The following is a 24,347-nucleotide window of genomic DNA, read 5'->3' as shown; positions in this document are numbered from 1 at the left end:
TCATACCAAATATTTATTTGATTAAGATTTCTATTTTCTTTGTTCACTGCACATTTTGCTACGGTATTTGACCAAAATTACCTTTTCTGTTTTTGATAACATTCTTATTTTGCCTGATCCCCTGCATAAAACTTTTGCATGTTACAGTATACTTTACAGATCAACTGAATGTGTAAAAAAACAAACAGCTGAGACGTTAAAGCTTAATGATCCAAGGGCTTATGTTCAATGGGGTATTTATGTCTAAAAGTGACTCCTAACATTTACATACCACCATTTAATCTAATTTGTTTGGATGACGCAAATGTGATTTTGTAGGTAAGTGATGCTTATGGATATATTCAGCAGAAGGAAGCTGTGATGAATGTAAATTAGCCATAAACGGAGTCCTTTATAATAGGCTGATTTCTTATCTATTGTTTTGTCATGTCTCCACAATGATGTGTGGTGTATGATTTCTCTCGATAGTGAGTATCTGGAAGTTCATCAAACTGAGCTAGACAAGCTGACTGCCCAACTAAAAGACATGAGGAGAAATTCCAGACTGGTAAGTCACATTAGATTCCTTGGAGTAAGTGTAGGTTATCTTGGTAGCATGGCTGCTTGTAGATACCATACACAACTGCTTTTGTACCTTAACCTTATATTCACGTTGTCAGTAATACTAGAAGTTACAGGTTTGTCCAACAATACCTTCTTTACCCACACTGGTGTAATTTATGTAATCTTTATAACTGGTTTCAAATTGTACCTGTCCTGACGAGTATATTTTTTTTTTTTTACATTGCAGGGGGTTTTATATGATCTGGATAAGGTAGGCTACTATTTATTACATGTTTCGCCACTTTGCTGGTACATTGAAAAAAATGCCAATGCTGAAGTTCTGCTTAAACTTTAACTTATTAGCTTATAGTATTGTCTTTGAAATACTATTTTTATTTAGAGTTGCTCATAAAGGTGCAGAAGATAAGTTGCATTTACATTATAAAGATACGTTGTTGAGAATTAACGGATATCAACACTGAATTGATTAACTTATTTCACGTACATGTAGAGCAGTGGTCATTTAAAGAGGACCTTTCACCTCTTGAGGCACATGCGGTTTTATACAGTGCTAGAAAGCCGACAGTGCGCTGAATTCAGCCCACTATTGGCTTTCACGATCTGTGCCCTCGGTGAAGAGCTATCGGTGCCGATACCGTAGCTCTTCAGCGTCAGAAGGGCATTTCTGACAGTCAGTCAGAAACACCCTTCCTCACAGCAGCGTCTATGGACGAGTATTATCAGGAGAGGGAGGGGGCGTTCCTCACCACTCTCACAGTACAGCACAATAGACGCTGCTGTGAGGAAGGGTGTTTCTGACTCACTGTCAGAAATGCCCTTCTGACGCTGAAGAGCTACAGTATTGGCACCTATAGCTCTTCACCAAGGGCACAGATCATGAAAGCCAATAGTGGGCTGAATTCAGCGCATTATTGGCTATCTAGCGGTGTATAAAACCGCATGTGCCCTAAGTGGTGAAAGGTCCTCTTTAAGAGCGTTTTACAGTAAAGGAGGGAGGGTTGTCAGTAGCACTATAGACGACAGATGGTGATCATGCAGGTTACATGACCACGTAATACATGTATTTAAGCACCCGGCACTGTGATTAGGGGTGCCTAAGAGCAGCCCTTGTTATGTAGTGCCCCAGACTCTACGTACTGAATGTTTGGGTTTTTTTTTTTTTGGGGGGGGGGAGGTTTGTCTCTCTCCTCTTTTTAAAGCTGTGGCTCTAATGGTCTCCTGAATGGATGCTAGAGCCATACTAAATTCTAAATTTTGAACAATAAGATTTCATTATCAATAGTACTTGCATGGTCACTAAAATGTAAAGCTTTCTCTACATTTTAAAGGGATTGGCTATGATTTTTGTATGGCCTATTATTTGGATAAATAATTGGGTGGCTGACAGATCCCACATGAATCAGATATTCAAGCCACTTCCAACACTCATACTATATATAGCACAGAGCCAGAAGTAGTTGGCTTCTTGTCTTGGGTAGTGGCTGGGCACCATCACTGCAGCTGAACTCCCATTTACTTTAATGAGGGGAGAACTGCAATAGTGACGCCCAGCCATTATACAGGGTTCAGCGCTAACTGTGTATAGTATGGGTGTTGGAAGCCATTAAAACATTCGGGAGGCCCGCTGTCAGCCCCCATCCATCCTGCATCCATCAGATAGTCTCTAGAATTAAAAAAAAATTCCTGGTCAACCTCTTTAAAAATTACATTTCCCAAATGTCAAAATTGCATTTACCTTTCATATATGGATAGCTTGTATTAGAGAAACATGGTAGATGAGAACATCCGACGCAAGGTCCGCTTGCAAAATGTACTTCTTGAAAAAAAGTTATGAAAGAAAATCCTTCCCTTTTCTTCAAAGTTCAGCGTGTGGCTTCTTGTGTTGAAATTTTTGTTCTTGTTTGAAATTGTGAGATGTGGGTTTGCATTCACTCCTCAGTAACAATTCCATTTTGTACATCATAGATGACATTACCTATGTTGGCTATTATCCTTGATTCCTTTCAATTATGTGTTTGCTTTGCCCGCTATTCTTCATGGGTCAGGGGCCACCGGGACATTCATCTTTTCTCCTTTGGTCCAGTCCAAGCCTGTGTGTGATGTGGTATTATATTCAATATAGGAAAGCTAAATTCAGGAGAACATTGCTAAGAAGCAGGAAGTTTTGAACTTGTATCCTGCCATGTTTATGTAAATGATTTTAATAAAACTTTATGCTGCTTAGATAACCTTCAGAGATGAGCTAAACAGGACTCCTAGAATAGACTGTAGTAGTTCTACTTACCCTGCCCCACTCATAGATACAGGAAAAGATGTTTATTATTATATATAAAGCTTCTCTCCATCTAGCATATCCTGTAGAGATGAGCGAGTAGTACTCGATCGAGTAGGTATTCGATCGAATACTACGGTATTCAAAATACTCGTACTCGATCGAGTACCACTCGCTATTCAAATGTAAAAGTGCTATACAGTCGGCCAATCAACGCTAGTTCTTCTCCTACCTTTAGAAGTCTTCTCCGTGCAGCTTCCCCGCAGGCGTCCTCCGGCACTAGTGTGAGCCAAACATATAATGGCTGTTTTGTTTTGTTAGTGGTTATTCTATCTGCATAATTCAGTAATCTATATTAACCCCAAAAAAAACATTTTTCTTTTTCTAGCAAATCAAGACTATTGAACGATATATAAGACGATTAGAATTTCACATGAGTAAGGTAAGACTTTCAGTATTTTATCATGCTTGCAAAACTTATTTAAACAACAGACCTTTTCTGTATAAAGTAGATGATATTAAGCATCCAGCTTGCTCCTCGTCTTACAAATGATCAGTTTTATTGTTGGCCAGATTCCAGCCTCACTGTCCACAAAAATATCAGGCTAATGTGTATTGATACTTGGTGGATTCACACCAGGATGATTGAGGCTCTTTTGTTCAGGACTGTAACTAGCCATGGATGGTCAGATATGTCACTGGAACTGTCGGTACTCTGGTGATCTAGTCCTATAGTGATCCTATCCATTTCACTGTGTTTTCAACTTCAAGTCTGGGCATCCCCTATATTCTTGGTAGTAGCTTCCGCCACAGCCTGAGAACATGGTTTCAGTTCCAGATTTTCTTTACCTTTGTATCGGATCTGGCATTTATTTTGTGTTGCCATATATCAGTTAATGCTTGGAGCAGAGATGTAACAAGTAGTCATTGTTCCATATAGCAAAACTTGTCATGCAGCCCGACTCCAACATGGGGTATCCTAGAGCTTTGTAGTATAACTTAGAATAGGGTTGCGTTATATTTCCATGTTTATTTCAGTTATAGTCATTATTAACTTCATCTTTTGTCTGAGCAGAAATGGGTCCTTAAAGAGGTTATCCAGTTTCATCAGAAAAATGTTATTATTGGTATAATGAAAAGTTGTACAATTTTCCAATATACTTTCTGTATCCATTAGTCATGGTTTCCTAGATCTCTGCTTGCTGTCATTCTTTGTTCACTTTCAGTGGATAAAAATCTGTCCAAGGTCATGTGATTAAACACAGGTGCACGTCACAGAGCTGTGATTAATAAGCTGCGGCTGTGATGTCCTCCTCGCCAGCAGAGGGAGCTTCTAATTTATGATGCACCTAATCATGAACTAAACGCTTCCCGACACTTTCAATGATATTGCCCTTGTTTAATTACCTTTACATGCTGCAATTCACACGAGGTATACATGATGCATATGATCGTTTCTTCCCCAAAGTTACATGATTGCCTCATGTAACTAGGGGTACAATGCTGACAATGTGATTCGAACCATTGGTGATTTTTTTTTTTAAGGAAGTATAAATATGTGACAATAATTGGTACTGAATATCACTGTAAAGTTTAAACAGTGTACAGTGTAAACAGTTATCACCCAGGCTTTTACATTTCTTTTCATGGATAGACAAACAAACTTATGTAGTGACAGATTGATGCTAAGCTTCAAAAAAGCTTTGCTGCCTGTCCATAGAACCTAATGAAAATACATATAATGTGCACAGTTTCTGATGTTCACATAGAGCCAAATAAAATTGCAGCCCATTTGTATAAAATGTGCCTACAATTAATATATGGTTGTAAAACCTTACACACTAGATTGTTTTAGCCTTTTATGCAACAAGGAAAGTGTAACTTGTCTCCTACAGATGTAGCACAATATAATAAATTACTAAGAAGGTAACTGCATATCACACACTTGCTCTTTCCTTTGTGCCTATCCTACAGCTACAGCTCTGATGCCATGTAGCAGAACTGCTATAAATAGAGGGCTTTTTTCTACTAAATAGCAGGGTTTACAGCTGTCTTGCGGTTGGTCACGTTCTTGCGTGCAGCACATATCTGCTTCCCCTTCTCTGATACCACCTGTTGTCCTAGGTCCTGTAATGTTTTAAAGCTCACTTCCTGTTTATAGAAAACAGATTTGGCATACATCAATTGTGAATGTTTTTCTAGGGAACAGAAATTCCATAAATCTCTCATTTCTTCTATATAGAATCAAGCTATGTAGTCCAGGAGAATTGCTGCGCTGTTCTATAAGTCTTTATTGAGCTATTCGATTGACATGCCTTTTAAACCATCTTTTAAAAAACATTTGACATTTAAAACACAAATATATATATATATTTATTTCTTTTATCTAGGTTGATGAACTGTATGAAGCATATTGCATCCAGAGGCGCCTACGAGAAGGAGCGTGTAAAATGAAGCAGGCATTTGCAGCTTCACCTTCAAGCAAGGCAGCTCGGGAGAGTTTGTCTGAAATAAATAAGAGTTTCAAAGAATACACCGAAGTAGGTCCTTGAATATTGTCTATTCATCATTCACTCCTCATATAATAATGAGATGGCAGAAATAGACTAGTGCAGTTTTGTCCCAGTGGACTTGCTCTTTAATGAATCAGGGCAAACAGTTCCTGACTATAATGAGGGTCAGTTTTGTACTGCCTTTGTTAGGGCACAATTTATTAAGGTGTGAGGTTGCCTGCCAGAACAATAAACAGAGTACAGAATACTGACCACCAGATATTCATCATACTAATATGAAGGATGTAACAAAACAATCTTGGAGAGTAGTAATAAGGTATAATCCAATGTAGCAAGGTTTGGGAAGAATTTCTGGTTAAATTGGAATATACCTTAGTACTGCCTTAGGGTAAGTTCACACGTTCACAGTCCCGCGCGGGTTTTGACACAGAGAGAGACGCGGCTCGCCGCGGCTCTCTCTGGTCAAAACCTGCCTGCCGTGACCATCGCGGTCCGGCTTTCCCCTCCTATGTCGGCTCAAACGAATGAGCCGACATAGGAGGGTGCTGCCGCTAGGCAGAAGCCGCGGCCCAGCGCGCCGCGGTTTCAGCCTGAAGATAGGACATGTTGCTTCTTTTCTCCACTAGCAGCAGCCCGCCGCTAGTGGAAAAAAGAAGCTTGGCGGTCTGCATAGACCACCATTGTAAAGGGGCAGATTTTGAAGCGAAATCCGCTGTCAAAATCCGCCCCTTTGCCAACATGTGAATGAGCCCTTACAAGAGTGAGACTGAGCAGCTGAGTAGTGACGTTAGTGTGAACCTAGAAAAACACATTAGTTCATATTATACAATGAATCCATGATTATCACACAAAGCTCTATTTCACCTACCCATTTTCTGGAACAGCGCATATGACTTAGTAGGAAATGTGCGGCCTAAGATACATCTATGTGCCCCAGAAGTACACAAAACTTGTAGCGCAGAGTAAACCAGAATGTAGACTTAGACTAGCAGTCTAGTGATGCACCAAATTTCTTATTCAGCATCAGCCACAGTGAGTAATCTGGCACAAGTAACAATTTACACTCTCTAAATATTAGACAGTATTAGTAAATCTGCCCCATTGTAATCAGAGTGAATTTGGTCACAATGTGACATGGAAGTGTCTTCAACAGTCGCAAAACATCCAAGTCAGAGGAATGAAGGCATTACCTCGATGCAGCCTTTGGCAGTGTGATGTGTATTGCAACCAAAGTTTCACACCATATAGCTCTAGCCTAAGGGGGAACTAAAAAAAGAAATTAATTTAAAATGCCAGATATGAGCACTAAATAATGCACCCTTACTTATGATTGCCTTAACCTCATATTACTGCATCTCCATGGCAGCCCACTATTATCATAGGGGAATCAAACCTGTGTGTGCACATGTTCACTTACAACTGCTACTATCTACAGCAGTGAGGATGTGATATTTTTAATTTGCTGACCAAATCAGTGTCCCCATAGTTACACTGGAATAGCTCAGGCACTGTTGGCATGGTTAAAGTAGCTGATAAACTTCAGTTTTCTAACCTATATTTTAAACTACTGATCAGGGTGATGTAAAGCAATCTGGTGAAAAACTGTTCACGTTTTTTATGTAGACTTCCGTTCTTGTATCCTTAGATAAAGATTGCAGCAGTCCTTTAGTCTTTGGTATCAGATGGATTTATAACCTGTTTATAACCCACTTTGTTTTACAGAACATGTGCACAGTTGAGTCAGAAATGGAAAATTTATTGGGCGAATTCTACATCAAAATGAAAGGTAGGCCTTTCTGTATTGTCTAGTGGTCCGACGTCAGTTTTATGTTTTGTATAGCGTATTTGATCAATACCTTAAGTGTAGGGAATCACAATATATTATCAGGAAGTTGCCAGTTTTTTATTATTTTTAGTGTTTAAAATAGTATTTACCAGTTGACTTCTCACTGTCTTGCAATGAGTGACCTTTTCATATACTCTAAATAATTATTGGTTTATAGATTTAAAGGGGTTTTCAAGGCAAAAAATTTTTTTTTTTTTTTTTTAAAAAATGTCTTAGTGCTATTAATGAGCTAATAAATGCCCATATACCTTTTAGCCGTGTTTTATGTCTGGGAGCTGCTGGTATCTCTGCTTTTGTTTACTTCTTCTGCTTCCTCCTATGTAACTTCCTCACTAACCCCTCTTACCTCACTGCCCCCTCCTCCCTCCTTCCATCCCGTATACCCTCTCCCTGTCTCTCTAGCTATCCTGCCCTTCCCTGTCTACTCAGCCCAACTCCCGACCCATATTATATACTTACACTCCACACTTCATCCTGTGAGATGGCCCCTCCTCCTGTACTCTTTCAGTCTGTGCAAGCTCTTCTCCTTCAGCGATGATAAGCCTCTACTGTGCAACGTGTGGATTCGCAGTAGAGGTGAATTATTACTCGAACAACTCAAACAAAACTTAACTTTTATTATCTTCCTATTTTTAAAAAACCTCTATTATGTCTGGACAAGAATGAAATAAAATAAAAAATATGCTGCTTATTCATATGAAAAGGGCTGCTGTAGCCAAAATAAACCCAGATAATTTGTAATGTGGTCGGTGGACCAATAAAAATGTATCCAAAGTGTACTACAGATGCACTGTGCACTTGTATCTCCCTGCCCTAGAGAACAAATGATTAAAGGGGTTTTCCAGGTAAAAACTAATTTTTCAAAAAAGGTCTGTTAGTGCTATTAATAGGTTAGTAAGTGCACCCAACTATATAATAATATGATATGTAATAATTTCTTTCTCCATAAATTCAGGAACCAGTAACTAACTGTTGGGATCAGAAGTTTTAATTTATCTCTGCGAGTTGCGCCCTGAAAAGAGCTTACTTCTGTCCACCAACCTAAATAGATGCCCATATAGACGTAGCCTATATGAAGGAGCTAAGCTGTGATAACAGATCGTAACAGTCCCTAGAAGAGATGTTATCGTCCCTGACATGTTTCCCTAGCTTTTAAATAGCTGGATCATCGGGGAAAACAGATACATAGATGTGAACAGCATAGCAGTCAGATGGCAGCAGCTAGTATCCCATTATCACTATGATAATGATGTAATCTCGGCCATTGTGATTGTTTGTACATGTAGTCTGTAAGCAGTTGCATGCAGTCAGGTCTTGATGGCAAAAAAAAAAGAAAAGGTGAGGGTTATATAGTGCTGAGAACCAGAGGTTAACTGGGAGGGTGAGACAAATTAGAAGTGGTCTCATCCTGTAGCCTTTTAGTTCTTATAAAGCTATAGTATGTCCAGTTAGCAACAACCGTTAGGATATGCTGGTTGTTACTGTTACCAGTGGTTGGAGAGTCGTCTGCTCGAGAACAAACAACATTCTCTTTAGACTGATGCATTTTCTGTTGGTTCATTTGGGTTAGCGCTCTTAGATTTTGCATGTAAATCACTGCTGCCACCTAGTGGTAGTACATGCTTCTATAGCTCGGAACTTGAAATTTATCAGTCTTAGTTTTGTAAACTTTTTTTACTCGTTTTTTTGTTTTTCTCTTGAGAGATAATAGAATTTTAATATAAATCTGTTCTGAACAATATCTTTTATTTACAGGCCTAGCTGGTTTTGCACGTCTGTGCCCTGGAGACCAGTATGAGGTTGGTGAATTTTTGACTTATTCAGCTGATGAATTGTTCTGCTGTATGAGACAATAATACCATTTAATAATTGCACAGATGATTGTCAATAATTACTTCTCAATGGTATTACTGTAGATCAGTGGTTGTCAACTCGACATAGTGTGGGAACTTCAGATGCAGCTCTTGTTTCCATCAATGGGTTACATGTCACATACAGGCATGATCAGGTCAAGTGGCAGGCAAACACACCTATGGCTTTATTACACAGATGCATTCTCTTTAGATACATATCATATGAAAACATATCTACTTGGATACTTAAAGTGAACCTGTCGGGAATATTTCCACCCTAAATGCTCTACTCTACTAAGATCACTGGACGTATATAGATTTGAGTCCATACTTGACGTAGAATACTCATTTCTTTGAAATAATACAACACAGTTGGATATATTATACTGAGTGTGGCCCTCCTATGCCCAATGTGGAGTTCACAAGTGGGAGGTTAAGTCATATTGCATATTTACTGAAGGATTCTGTACGGTGAGTGTTTTTAGTACTCTATATTTCATCCAATATGGGAGCACTGTATGTCTTTGCCACCTTTTAAAAAGTTGTGGTGTCTGTATGTTTATAAGTAACCACAGCAGAAATCTTATTGAGGGTACCATAGAAAAGATCATTACTTGATGCTGTGGGGTGATTTGAGGGTGGAAAAAAAAGACTTTACATGTTCATTTAAATGTACGGACAACACAACTTTTGGAGTTGGCAAAATTACACAGTGTCATCATAACAGAAAAAAAACTGAGTAACTCTTCAGTTTCTTATGTCTGCAAAGAACACTGTATGGAATTGCTCAAGTCTAATCATTGTTCTGAAACCGTCAGACACACAATATTATGACTTTACCTCTCGCTCCACATTGAGCATATAAGGAGCATCCAGCAGTGTTGTGTTATTTAAAAAAAAATAAAATGGTATTCTACAGCAAGTATGGGCATAGAAATATATATGTTCCTAGTGATCTTGGAGTAAAGTTGTGCATTTTTAGAGTTGATACCCTGAACCCATTGCTGTATGAATGATATTGGTCCAACTTATTCACTTGCATGAAGTTTTATTTTTGGCCTGTCACCTAAGCTAAGTATAAAGTTTGGTGAGAAAGTTGTGTTCTCTGCTAAGCTACAATTTCCCATGCAACACAGCAGAAAATGTGAAGTAACTGGGACCCTGAGATCTTTCACATATTGACACCACTGCAATTATCACTAAATACATTTATTAATTCAGATTTAGTAATCTGTTTTCACATATTATTCACATTATATGGAATGTATTTCAAGACTCCACATGCCCTTTGTCATGTAGCTGCTTGTAATGATGAAGACTAGGTTCATTCCAACTTCAAGCAGCATCCAATAGATCTGGAATAGGCTGGGTTTACTCACCCATGTTTTAACGCTATCCAAGATTATATCTACCTTTTCTGTTCTGTTTCAGATTCTGAAATATTTAACTACAGTAATCATAGATTTCCTGACCTTTGAAACCGACTTTCATTTGTTGGGACACATTTACAATAAAAAATGGCACAATTGAGATTTATCATACAGCCGTAGACACTTTGATAAATCTGGCATAGTTTAAGACTGTTTGGTCTAAATTTGCCTATCTTACATGTATAAATGTGTCAGAGTGTAAGCGCTCAAAACAGATCACATTCATTTCAATGTGTCGTTACCGCCGTATAACGCGCGTAATTTTGCGTAATTATACAGCATTAGTAATGTGCCAGTGTACTCTGACAAAAGAACATTTTTATGATGATCTTTCAGTCAATTTGCCCTGAAAAATTTATAAAAGTCTATCAACAAAATCACTTGTAAACCACTTATACGCTATTGTAGGTGCTGTTAGTGTCTTACTGAACATTCCTTTTTGTGCAGTCTAGCTGCTGAAAAAAACAACTTTTAATCTGTATGAAAATAAGGCGTCCAGTGCACCCAGGGCATGGTTTATAAATCTATAAATAGATGGTTTAGAACTCATTTTGATGATGGTAGACTCCCTTTTAAAGGGGTTTTCCAATCTTAGACATTTGTGTATCATCCACATAATATGCAATAGATTTTTGATAGATACAGGTCCAGCCTCTGAGACCCACACCTATTCTGGAAATGTCTTTTCCACAGCCACTGTAAATAAAGAGGTAGCCACAAATGCGTGGCTCACTCCTTTCACTTCTGTGGGAGATATGAAACGGACAAACACACTTCACTGCATTTCAGATGTAAAGTATATAAATGAAAGCTAATTTTAGGGGTTTTTTTACAGATATTCATGAGATATGGAAGACAGAGGTGGAAACTGAAAGGCAAAATAGAGGTTAACGGCAAGCAGAGTTGGGATGGCGATGAAATGTTCTTTGTTCCTCTGATTAATAGCTTAATATCTATAAAGGTAAATTACTATTTTATAAGTGTTTATAAGGACCATTCTCTGAATGCTAAGATCACAGTTATGCAGAAAAGAATATATTTTCTGGAAAATTACTGTATATACTCGAGTATAAGCCGACCCGAATATTAGCCGAGGCCCCTAATTTCACCATAAAAAACTGGGAAAACTTATTGACTCGAGTATAAGCCGAGGGGGGGAATGCAGCAGCTACTGGAAAATTTCAAAAATTAAAATGGTCGGAGTTTTTGGGTGAAGTAGTTGATGGGGAAGGGGAGGGGGTGTTTAAGTTGTCTGTCTGCCTCTTCCCTGAGCTTGAGGACTGTTTTTTTTTTCCCCACTTGGAATTCAGTCTGGCTGAATATAGGGTATCTGCAGTGCTCCTGTTAACCCTATATTCAGTAGACCGGGCCCTTTCAGACACAGGGATACCTAATGTGTATGTGTTTCACAGTAAAAGTGTCTACTTTTATATGTATTCTAGGGAAAGGAGGGATTCAGAACTTATATTCATTTTATTTTTTTTATTATAAGCTTCTTTTTTTCCCCACTATTTTATGGGAGATTCTATACATTACTATTGCGGCTGGTCGTAGACACCCCACCCCCCAAAAAAAAAAAAATTATTTTTTTTTTTGCTTGACAGGTATAAGCTAGGGGGGATTTTTAGCACAAAAACTGTGCTGAAAAACTCGGCTTATACTCGAGTATATACGGAAAATACATTTTGCACATCGCTCTCTGTATATCTGATTGATTTGCTTGTTTTTGTCTTTTTTTCTAAGGTAACTGAACTGAAGGGCATTGCAACTCACATCTTAGTTGGAAGTGTTACCTGTGAAACAAAAGACCTTTTTGCTGCCCATCCTCAAGCTGTTGCTGTTGACATAAATGACCTTGGTACTATCAAACTTAACCTTGAAGTAACTTGGTGGTATGTAGCATTGATCAAAATAAAAAGTATTTTGTTGTGTGCGCTATGAATTATCTTGAAGTGTTTGAACAGTGTAAGCCTGGGACATTTATGGTCATTGCACAATTGTAACAAATGTTTCCCTAAATTTATTGGAAATAAACCCAGATAAACCCAAACATAAATAAATTGCGTTGGAGATATGGTTTATGTGAAACTTTCACTGTTCACATTCAGCAGGATTGTTTTAAGTGATCTTGCTAAATGGATGATCAAACAAACACTATTGACTACCATTTAAAAATGAAAGTATACCATATAGTGTATTTGGAATACCGTTTTTATTCAAAAGTGAGGACTAAACACATGGCAAATAAAGGCTACGGTCTCCTTTTAGATATTTTTTAATTTAATTCCATGTATTCCGGTTAAACCTTATTTATGCGATTGATTTTTTTTTTTTTCATTAAACATTATGAACCATTTGGTGTCTACATCTGCATGTCTAACAACACGTAGCAAGCTGCAGAGTACTCCTCATTGTGTGATCCACCAAAGAGCTCATCTGATTGTGCCCCAAACCCCTTTCTCTCCCTTTTTGAATTAACTTTTAATTAAATCAAAATTGAATTATGATTTAGTCATAAATTAGCTTTGATTTGACCATAGACCAGTTCTAGAAACTAAGCCATCAGAAAGCCAGCCTGACAGATTTGCTAGTAAATGGAGTTCTATATCTTGCTATGTATTGTAATATATACAAGCTGCAGAAATCAAATGGTTCAACACTTTTAATAAAAAAAATCCAAAAATATAATTGTTTTGTTCAAAATGCGTGTGATCACATTTAAAAAATGGTTGATCTAAAGGTGGCCATATCGTTTACAAAACCTTGGACATGTTGGAATATACTCTTGAAGATTTTCTATGTGACTACTGTGAAAAGTTGCTGAATGGTGTTCCTAACTAAAACCCAGGTTTAATAGTAATTTTACCAAGACATTCTTATCCTGTGCTAAAACTGTTATTGTATTGCAGTCCATTTGATACTGAGGATCTAACCCCATCGACTGGCAATATAAATAAAGCTGCTGCTCTTCAAAGAAGAGTCTCGATATACAGCCAGGGCACCCCAGAGACACCCACATTTAAAGACCATTCCTTCTTTGTAAGTATCTTCATTCTTATTTCATAATTTAGTTTTGGTATGCAATCATAGGCCATATTTTATGCTAAAACAAAATAAAGAAGTTTCTTTGCAGAGGGGTGAGGCAAAAAGACCAAAAAAAATCAAAATAAAGTATTTTTCTTAAGTCATGGATACATTGTTGGTAAACAAGGACAATCAAGCCTGATTTATTGAAATTAATTGCATTTTGGGGGCTCAGGACTTGCTGCATCATTTAACAATATCTTGCACTACTTAATGTTTCCAATTTTTGCCTGTGATGTTTTTTCTGAAAGTTTTCAAAATGAATTTTTGACATCTCAATTAATCCCCAGTCTCTGTTCAGTAACATATGTCTATGGTAAATAATAAGACCTAAAATAGTGCATAATACATCCAACCTATATCCCTTAGAGTGCTTGTTTAATTAAAGGGAACCTGACAGGGCAATTTGGAACACTAAACCACCCACAGGTCATTATGGACCCAGGGCAGGGGCACATCTTCTATGAGGCAACCTGAGGTGGCGCCTTGTGGAATAAATTGAGGGCGGCGTTACTTTTTTAATCAACCACTAGTTGTTGTATTATTGCAATAGGTAGCGGGCAATAATTTTTGCTTGCCTATCCAATCTTCTGTTCCGCCCTCTAGAAGGCAGGAGCATGGATGGGTAAGTAAAGATTATCAGCCGCTGCCTAACATAGTGTGGAGTGGGGAATAAAAAATCGGGATAATATACTGGGGGAGCCAGAAAAATGGGGTTTTGCCAAAAAAAGTGGTTGTCTTCCATGTGGGGTAAAAAAAAAAAGGGGGTTGTATTATATAGTTCGTCTCAGGCAGCAGAGAGGCTAGGTGTACCCCTGATCTGGGGGTTTAGTGTAGCCAATCCATAAGGACCTTTTTGGTTCCCGGGGGACATAATGGGTTTATTGTCCCAAATTGCTTTGACAGGTTCCCTTTTAATATAACGTACGCCTTTCAGCACTACAGTAACTTGTATACACTGTATTTACTAACATCCCATTTGCTTTTAACCTGCTGAAGAAATGGTTCAACCCTCCACAAGACAGGCTGCGACTGTCAATTATGGACGCATTGCAGGAGACTTTCTTTGACAAACTCCGACGCAGTCGCTCTTTTAGTGACCTGCCCTCTCTCAGGCTGAGGCCTAGATCTGGCCGAGAGAGATATGTGAGTTAAACACAAGTGGATTTTTGTACTTCTCTGAGTTTTTTACATTTTCATGCATGCGGTATTGTTTTTTTCTTCTCGTTTCTATAATGTTTTCATCTTTTTGGGTGCTTACCATCATATTGTGGAACAGACAACCAATTCTAGTAGGATTATACACAAATAATAAAGAACATTTCATTTTCTATAAATTAATCTTTGAGGTATTTTTGTACGGTGTTTAAATGGCATCAAGAAGTAAAATTTGTGACAAAGCCACTATTCCATAGAACGTATTGCAGCTTTTGGGGTTAACTGTAGTTGTGGGTTGTTTTTTTTTCTGTAATATAATTACCTTATTAAGCCATCTTTGTTCCTGGAGCTCAGTAGTTTAAGAACACATCTCAAAATATATGGACATACGGACATATAGACATACATACCTTACCAGTCCTACATTGTTCCCATTACAGTACTGCCCAGTTCCCTGCCACTCCCCTTCCAACAGCAGCTTATCTCTGTAGTCAGTGATTGGCTGCAGCAGTCACATATCCCTGCAGGAAGTAGAGACCAGCAGGGGATGAGGCAGTGTCAGAATGGGCGTTTTGAAAGATAAGTGAGGCGAGTATGCCTTGGACTGCTTTCACACCAATTTTTTTTTTTTATCTCTGTTAATCATGTTCGTGATCTGGTTTTGGCTGGGTCCATCATAAAGACTGACAAACAGAATTCCCTGCCTGAATTATGAAATTACTGTAGAAAAACACCTTTTTTATGTTTGAGATATATATATATATATATATATATATATATATATATATATATAATTTTATTTATTTATTTATTTATTTGTTTAAACCATTTATATTCACTGGACAACCCCTTTTAAGCCTGCTGTGTTCGTGAGCCATTAATCCCTAGTCCACCACAACTGTGATGCAGGAACAGAGACTGATCAATAAGTAATATTAAAAGGTTTTATATTTATAATTTGATGCCCCTATAATCCCATAACATGCATAAAATTTGTAAAATCTTATAACTTTGCTGCCAGTTAAACTTTAAGAAAGAAAAACAGATATGCCATTACTAGCTCTATAGACGGAAAAAATACTCAATGTACGGTTGTGGTTTTTAGTGTTTCTTGAGTAATAAGCAAAAGAAAAAAAAAATACTAGTGAGCTGAGTCCAAGAGTTTTCTCCATTTACAGTGTCTTGAGTAGTCAATGAGACCCATGAGTTACTGTTCATTGTCTCTGTGTGCTTGCATTTTCCTTCCTCCTTAAAGAGGACCTTTCATGAGATCGGGCACATGCAGTTCTATATACTGCTGGAAAGCTGACAGTGCGCTGAATTCAGCGCACTGTCGGCTTTCCCGATCTGTGCCCGGTGTAAAACGCTATCGGTCCCGGGACCGTAGCACTTTAGTGTCAGAAGGGCATTTCTGACACTTAGCCAGGGACGCCCTTCTGCCCAGCAGCGCCTATCGTGCTGTACTGTGGAGCGGGGAGGAACGCCTCCTCCCTCTGCTCACACAGCTCGTCCATATACGAGTATTATCAGGAGGGGGCGTTCCTCCCCGCTCACACTCTACAGCGCGATAGGCGCTGCTGGGCAGAAGGGCGTCCCTGGCTAAGTGTCAGGAACGCCCTCCTGACTGTAAAGCGCTATGGTACCGGGACCGATAGCGCTTTACACCGGGCACAGATCGGGAAAGCCGATAGTACGCTGAATTCAGCACACTGTCAGCTTTCCAGCAGTATATGGAACTGCATGTGCCCGATCTGATGAAAGGTCCTCTTTAAACAGTATCTTCAGCCACAGTGGGCATTGTCTTATTTTTAAAGTGTACCTCCAGTGAAAAAATAAAAAACTTAAATTCTCATGTAGACCACATATGTAAAGACTTTGCCAGACCCCAACTGTTTGTGTCACAGACTCTCCTTTCTTTTCTAATAGGAAGTTATTACATTTTTTTTCTGTCAACTCATCGATGCAGCTCAGCCCTCTGTTTCATGACATGAAAAGCCTTATATTTTACAAGTGTAGGTGACTTTCCAAACAAGTCCCTAATGTACATTGGCGGTACACTTTAATAATAAATTCACATCTTCAGTATGTTTATTGTTCTCATACCTACTGCAATTCTTTCATGCCAGAAATTATAATTCTATTCTAAAATTTAATGTGATAAAATATTACTTCTTAACACTTGAGAGGACAATAACATTCAAAGTAAAATTTATTTTGTCCTGGGAATATTTTCTGTTGCAACTAATTTCTGGACTGGGAAAGAAAAGGGCCATCATGGCCAAATTTGTGCTGTATTTGTTGTGGTTCTTGAAATGACCTGTCTTGTGTGTTGCTATTTTCTACATAAATTACTAGTAGTACCATCAGCCAAATTAGTAATATCATTGTATAATTTGTATGTTTTCTGTTTCAGTCAAATTTGCAAGATGATGTTTTCGATAGCGGTGTAGAAACTATTGAAAAAAGAGCCCTCTCCTTAAGTTTTGATGACTTGCCTCATGGTGAATGTACACCCTCCAGATCAACTCCTTCATCTTCTCTGGGCTACTCAAATCCCGAAATCACTGTTACCCCACCAGAACATAACCTCAGTGATCTGTCATCAGAGGAACCAGTAAAAGACAGTATGAGTGCCAGTACGTCTGCAGATTCAGCAGATCAGTCACAGGACTCGCCGTCCATTGTAGAGCGAGCTAGTGAAACTGAGGAAACCTCTTCAGGAGATAAGTCTGACCTCCCTGCTTGCCAAAGCCATCTGCCCACTGTGGATAGTAATATGTATATTACTTCAAATGTCTCGGTGTCAATTTTGCAAGACTCTGAGGAGTCCTCTGAGTTGAAGCCTGTGGAGCTGGACACTTATGAAGGAAATATTACAAAGCAGTTGGTAAAAAGGCTTACCTCAACAGAAATACCTGTGGTTTCAGAGAGACTTCAGTCTGAATGCTCCACATGTAGTGAAGCTGAAGCCTCTAGATCCTACTTGGATGGAACTTTGGAGGAGTCTTTGCAAGGACTTCTCCTGACACTCGAGCCTTGTAAAGACCAATATCCAGAGTACCAAGAATTGTACCATGAAATTACCCACCTTGAAGATGTCCTAAAAGTAAGTGAATGCAAAGCATCACTCTGTCTTTAGCTGATATGTGATTGTACCATTGTAGGGCGAGTTTCTTGACACTGTATTCCCCAAGTAGCCGATAGCACTTAAAAAGGACCTTAAAGAGGACCTTTCACCATATCCGGGCACAGGCAGTTCTATATACTGCCAGAAAGCTGACAGTGCGCTGAATTCAGCGCACTGTCGACTTTCCCGATCTGTGCCCGGTGTGAAGAGCTTACGGCCCGGTACCGTAGCTCTTCTATGGTCAGAAGGGCGTTTCTGACCATTAGCCAGAGACGTCCTTCTGCCTCGCGGCGCCAATCGCGCTGTGCTGTGGAGCGGGGAGGAATGCCCCCTCCCTCTGCTCACACAGCTTGTCCGTAGACGAGCATTATCAGGAGCGGGAGGGGGCGTTCCTCCCGGCTCCACAGCACAGCGTGATTGGCGCCGCGAGGCAGAAAGACGTCTCTGGCTAATGGTCAGAAACGCCCTTCTGACTGTAAAGCGCTACGGCACCAGGACCGATAGCGCTTTACACCGGGCACGGATCGGGAAAGCCGACAGTGCGCTGAATTCAGCGCACTGTCAGCTTTCTGGCAGTATATAACACTGCCTGTGCCCAGATATGGTGAAAGGTCCTCTTTAAAGAACAGTGTTATTTAGTATCTTTTACTTGCTTGATTTCCTTTTCTTAATATTTTTTTTTACTTGAATTCTATAAGTACCTTTGATAAATTTGAAGTACATTAATACATTATCCCTGAGTGAAACTCAAGTGTTATCTGGGGACAAAAATGAACAGGCAAATAAAGCCTGATAATATAACAAAAGAAGTTTTATCCAATGCTGTTTATAGTCATAGTTTGTATACAGAATTTTGCCTATTTTATATTTGTTGAAAAAGGGGGAAAATCCCATTATATATAATATATATATTTTTTTTTAAGAATTGATCTGGGGGTTTACAAAAATGTTTTGTTCCATTTAAAAAAAATTGTGTGTTTTTTGTTTGAAATGTGTTTTAAACCCACATGTTGTTGCACAATCCAAGGTGAAGCATGTAATAATTGGTAGTATGTTTGAAGGGAGATGGGGTAAAAGCTGAAAGTTTACACGTGCTATCCATTGTGACTACTTATGTGTAATATCTCACAAAAATAAAATTGTTTTATGCATGTTCTTTGCGTTTTTAGTCCTTTTTCCATTTAATTGCATGTCTCAGTTGTACCCCTTTTTTCTGTGGAGTGAGTGTGTAGCATTGTAGCTATATATTTTTCCTTTACAACTAACAGTATACAAGATGTATTTCTACATTTTATTTTTTCATCAAACTGCTTTCTTAGGGGGCGTTCACACTTGCACCTGTGTCCGCCGAGCGGACATACAGGACTTTGTGTCCGGCCAAAAAATCTGTTTCATCGCGGAGAGGCTACAGACAGACACCGGCGGCTTGTTTTTAAAACCCATTCAAATGAATGGGTTGTAAAACTGACTGCCGGGAAGCCGTCTCCTATGCAGAGTCTCTGGGGAATAGGACAGAGACCTGGCAGGCGGACACGGGCGCAAATGTGAGCGCCCCCTTACATGTCTGTCCTCATTATCTCATACTTATGACCATTTGCTGTGTTTGGTTTGCATTTGTTGTTTTCTTTGTTGGTGTTTATTGGTATGTATTGGGTGATAAATGATGCTGTAATAGCCTGTTAAGCCTTATACACACACAGCAGATTTGTTTTTGCTTTTTTTTCTGTGTGATTGTTTTTTTAACCAGATGTTAAGATTAAATATTTTTTGTGACTGGCCAAAGATTTTTTTTTTATTTTTTTTTTCTGGTGTTTGTCTCATAGGGATTGAATCAGTAAAGTTTCTCCTTAGAGCTACTGCCAGGTTGGTGTAGGGAGTCTAGGACAGCTACCGCCACTAGGTGGTACTACAGAGTCATTATTACTAGAGATGAGCGAACACTAAAATGTTCGAGGTTCGAAATTCGATTCGAACAGCCGCTCACTGTTCGAGTGTTCGAATGGGTTTCGAACCCCATTATAGTCTATGGGGAACATAAACTCGTTAAGGGGGAAACCCAAATTCGTGTCTGGAGGGTCACCAAGTCCACTATGACACCCCAGGAAATGATACCAACACCCTGGAATGACACTGGGACAGCAGGGGAAGCATGTCTGGGGGCATAAAAGTCACTTTATTTCATGGAAATCCCTGTCAGTTTGCGATTTTCGCAAGCTAACTTTTCCCCATAGAAATGCATTGGCCAGTGCTGATTGGCCAGAGTACGGAACTCGACCAATCAGCGCTGGCTCTGCTGGAGGAGGCGGAGTCTAAGATAGCTCCACACCAGTCTCCATTCAGGTCCGACCTTAGACTCCGCCTCCTCCGGCAGAGCCAGCGCTGATTGGCCGAAGGCTGGCCAATGCATTCCTATGCGAATGCAGACTTAGCAGTGCTGAGTCAGTTTTGCTCAACTACACATCTGATGCACACTCGGCACTGCTACATCAGATGTAGCAATCTGATGTAGCAGAGCCGAGGGTGCACTAGAACCCCTGTGCAAACTCAGTTCACGCTAATAGAATGCATTGGCCAGCGCTGATTGGCCAATGCATTCTATTAGCCCGATGAAGTAGAGCTGAATGTGTGTGCTAAGCACACACATTCAGCACTGCTTCATCAAGCCAATACAATGCATTAGCCAGTGCTGATTGGCCAGAGTACGGAATTCGGCCAATCAGCGCTGGCTCTGCTGGAGGAGGCGGAGTCTAAGATCGCTCCACACCAGTCTCCATTCAGGTCCGACCTTAGACTCCGCCTCCTCCGGCAGAGCCAGCGCTGATTGGCCGAAGGCTGGCCAATGCATTCCTATGCGAATGCAGACTTAGCAGTGCTGAGTCAGTTTTGCTCAACTACACATCTGATGCACACTCGGCACTGCTACATCAGATGTAGCAATCTGATGTAGCAGAGCCGAGGGTGCACTAGAACCCCTGTGCAAACTCAGTTCACGCTAATAGAATGCATTGGCCAGCGCTGATTGGCCAATGCATTCTATTAGCCCGATGAAGTAGAGCTTAATGTGTGTGCTAAGCACACACATTCAGCACTGCTTCATCAAGCCAATACAATGCATTAGCCAGTGCTGATTGGCCAGAGTACGGAATTCGGCCAATCAGCGCTGGCTCTGCCGGAGGAGGCGGAGTCTAAGGTCGGACCTGAATGGAGACTGGTGTGGAGCGATCTTAGACTCCGCCTCCTCCAGCAGAGCCAGCGCTGATTGGTCGAGTTCCGTACTCTGGCCAATCAGCGCTGGCCAATGCATTCTATTAGCCCGATGAAGTAGAGCTGAATGTGTGTGCTTAGCACACACATTCAGCTCTACTTCATCAGGCTAATAGAATACATTGGCCAATCAGCGCTGGCCAATGCATTCTATTAGCTTGATGAAGCAGAGTGTGCACAAGGGTTCAAGCGCACCCTCGGCTCTGATGTAGCAGAGCTGAGGGTGCACAAGGGTTCAAGTGCACCCTCGGCTCTCCTACATCAGAGCCGAGGGTGCGCTTGAACCCTTGTGCAGCCTCGGCTCTGCTACATCAGAGCCGAGGGTGCGCTTGAACCCTTGTGCACACTCTGCTTCATCAAGCTAATAGAATGCATTGGCCAGCGCTGATTGGCCAGAGTACGGAATTCGGCCAATCAGCGCTGGCCAATGCATCCCTATGGGAAAAAGTTTATCTCACAAAAATCACAATTACACACCCGATAGAGCCCCAAAAAGTTATTTTTAATAACATTCCCCCCTAAATAAAGGTTATCCCTAGCTATCCCTGCCTGTACAGCTATCCCTGTCTCATAGTCACAAAGTTCACATTCTCATATGACCCGGATTTGAAATCCACTATTCGTCTAAAATGGAGGGCACCTGATTTCGGCAGCCAATGACTTTTTCCAATTTTTTTCAATGCCCCCAGTGTCGTAGTTCCTGTCCCACCTCCCCTGCGCTGTTATTGGTGCAAAAAAGGCGCCAGGGAAGGTGGGAGGGGAATCGAATTTTGGCGCACTTTACCACGTGGTGTTCGATTCGATTCGAACATGGCGAACACCCTGATATCCGATCGAACATGTGTTCGATAGAACACTGTTCGCTCATCTCTAATTATTACCTTTACCTGGAGAAGGACTCTAAGAACGCCAAAAAATAAATAGTTTCAAACAATACAAAATAAAAAATGGCATTAAAAACAATTGTGGAAAGAAGTATGAAATGCTTAGGGTATGTTCACATGGTGGAAAATGGATGGCTAGCCGTGACGGAATTCCGATGCAGTGCACTGGCATTCCGCTCCGGATTAGGCCCGAATGAATGGGTCAGCCGCGGGAAGAAGGGGCATGTCGTTTCTTTTTTCCGTTACTAGCTAACAGAAAAAAGAAGCGAGCGGTTCCCATTGAAGTCAATGGGAGCCGTTTTGAGGCAGATTCCACGTCAAAATCCGCTGCCAAAAAACTCAGTGTGAAATAGCCCTTAGGGTTTTTTGTTTTATCTTTTGTGTTTAAAAATGCTAAAACATATAAATATTAGAGGTGAGCGAACAGCGTTCGATCAAGTATATGTTCGATCGGATATCAGGCTGTTCGAGATGTTCGATTTGAGTCAAACACCAGGTGGCAAACTCACTAAAAATTCGATTCCCCTCCCACCTTCCCTGGTGCTTTTTTTGCACCAATAACTGCGCAGGGGAGGTGGGACAGGAACTACGACAACGGAGGCATTGAAAAATCGGAAAAAGTAATTGGCTGGCTAAATCAGGTGACCTCCAATTTATACAAATAGTGGATTTAATATCCGGGTCATATGAGACTGTGAACTATGTGACTGTGAGACAGGGATAGATGTACAGGCAGGGTTAGCTAGGGATTACCTTTTATTTAGGTGGGAATGTCACCCACAGCTCTTTGGGGCTCTATCTGGTGGGGATCCCTGTCAGCTTGTGATATGCAGGAGCTGACTTTTTCCCATAGGAATGCATTGACCAGCGTTGATTGGCCAAATGCCGTACAGAGTACAGCATTCGGCCAATCAACGCTGGTTATGCCGGACCAGAATGGAGACTGCTGTGGACCGATTTTAGACTCCGCCTCCTTGTGCGGACCAGAGTTGATTGGCCGAATGCTGTACTCTGTATGGCATTCGGCCAATCAACGCTGATCAATGCATTCCTATGCCGAGATGTAGCAGTGCTGGATGTGTGCTCAGCTCGACTACTCCGGAGATGCACCCGAGCTGAGCGCACAGCCAGCACTGCTACACCGGAGAACCGCTGCTACACCGAAGAACCGCTGAACCCTGCTGCACACTCAGCTGAGATGCAGCACATCTCTGATGCAGCAGAGCTGAGTGTGCAGCAGGGTTCAGCGGTTCTCCGGTGTAGCAGTGTTGGCCGTGCACTCAGCTCGACTCATCTCCGGAGTAGTTAAGCTGAGCACACGGCCAGCACTGCTTCATCTCCGGTGTAGCAGTGCTGGCCGTGCGCTCATCTCGGCTCATCTCCGGAGTAGTCGAGCTGAGTTCACGGCCAGCACTGCTACATCTCAGCATAGGAATGCATTGACCAGCGTTGATTGGCCAAATGCCATACAGAGTACAGCATTTGGCCAATCAACGCTGGTTCTGCCGGGGGAAGCGGAGTCTAAGATCGGTCCACAGCAGTCTCCATTCTGGTCCAATCTTAGACTCTGCCTCCTCACAGATGAGCCTCCAGCAGAACCAGTGTTGATTGGCCGAATGCTGTACTTCTGTATGGCATTCGGCTAATCAACGCTGGTCAATGCATTCCTATGGGAAAAAGTCAGCTCGCGCATATCGCAAGCTGACAGGGATCCCGATGTAATACAGTGACTTGGGCATGTTAGATGCCCGCAGACATGTTTCCCCTGCTGTCGCAGCTGCATTCCAGGGCGTTGGCATCATTTCCTGGGGTGTCATAGTGGACTTGGTGACCCTCCTGAGTTGAATAGTGGTTTCCCCCTAAACGAGTATTTATTCCCCATAGACTATAATGGGGTTCGATTGAACAGTCTTGTATTGAGCGGCTACTCGAATCGAACTTCGAACATTTCACTGTTCGCTCATCTCTAATAAATATGTGTGTGAAAACACAATCTCTGGGTGGTCACATCTTGTAAATAAGAATACTCAATTGCACCATATGTTGTGTTCTCATGCCTACAGCTTAAGTGGGTGGGGTCATATTAAAAACTCATTTCAGCCAGTGATGACCTTAAGAGCATAGGGCATCAGTAAACTGCAGACTTGCTTGATGGTTGCTAATGAAGTTGTTTCTTGGATCTGAATAATAAATGATACAAGTTCTGGTGTGTTTGGACACCATCCTTTTATTGTTTGGATTATTCGTTCATTACGCTGTTATTTTGTCACTTGGGCATTTCATCATTTATCATCTTCTATTGCATTTATACAAAGGTATTTAGCCATAACCGCAATATTTTTCTACTGCTAT

At 40.6% G+C, this 24,347-nt stretch overlaps 1 protein-coding gene across 2 annotated transcripts in view; it reads left to right on the top strand.

Annotated features, from left to right (window-relative positions):
* RIPOR2 (RHO family interacting cell polarization regulator 2) overlaps positions 1-24,347 on the top strand; it is a 105,340-nt gene that overhangs the window by 51,223 nt on the left and 29,770 nt on the right. The window contains exons 4-14 of one of the 2 annotated variants that reach the window (XM_075270904.1): positions 469-547; positions 791-814; positions 3,225-3,278; positions 5,227-5,376; positions 7,072-7,135; positions 8,951-8,994; positions 11,314-11,439; positions 12,222-12,370; positions 13,388-13,517; positions 14,562-14,708; positions 17,134-17,826. In XM_075270904.1, coding sequence (XP_075127005.1) covers positions 469-547; positions 791-814; positions 3,225-3,278; positions 5,227-5,376; positions 7,072-7,135; positions 8,951-8,994; positions 11,314-11,439; positions 12,222-12,370; positions 13,388-13,517; positions 14,562-14,708; positions 17,134-17,826 — 1,660 coding nt within the window. The remainder of the gene's footprint in view (positions 1-468; positions 548-790; positions 815-3,224; positions 3,279-5,226; positions 5,377-7,071; positions 7,136-8,950; positions 8,995-11,313; positions 11,440-12,221; positions 12,371-13,387; positions 13,518-14,561; positions 14,709-17,133; positions 17,827-24,347) is intronic. The other variant, XM_075270905.1, reaches the window with a different exon arrangement.

This window comes from Leptodactylus fuscus, chromosome 4 (genome assembly GCF_031893055.1).
Source record: "Leptodactylus fuscus isolate aLepFus1 chromosome 4, aLepFus1.hap2, whole genome shotgun sequence".
Lineage (NCBI taxonomy): Eukaryota > Metazoa > Chordata > Amphibia > Anura > Leptodactylidae > Leptodactylus > Leptodactylus fuscus.
The sequence above is the reverse complement of the archived record's forward strand: the minus strand, read 5'-3'. Positions and strand labels throughout refer to the sequence as shown.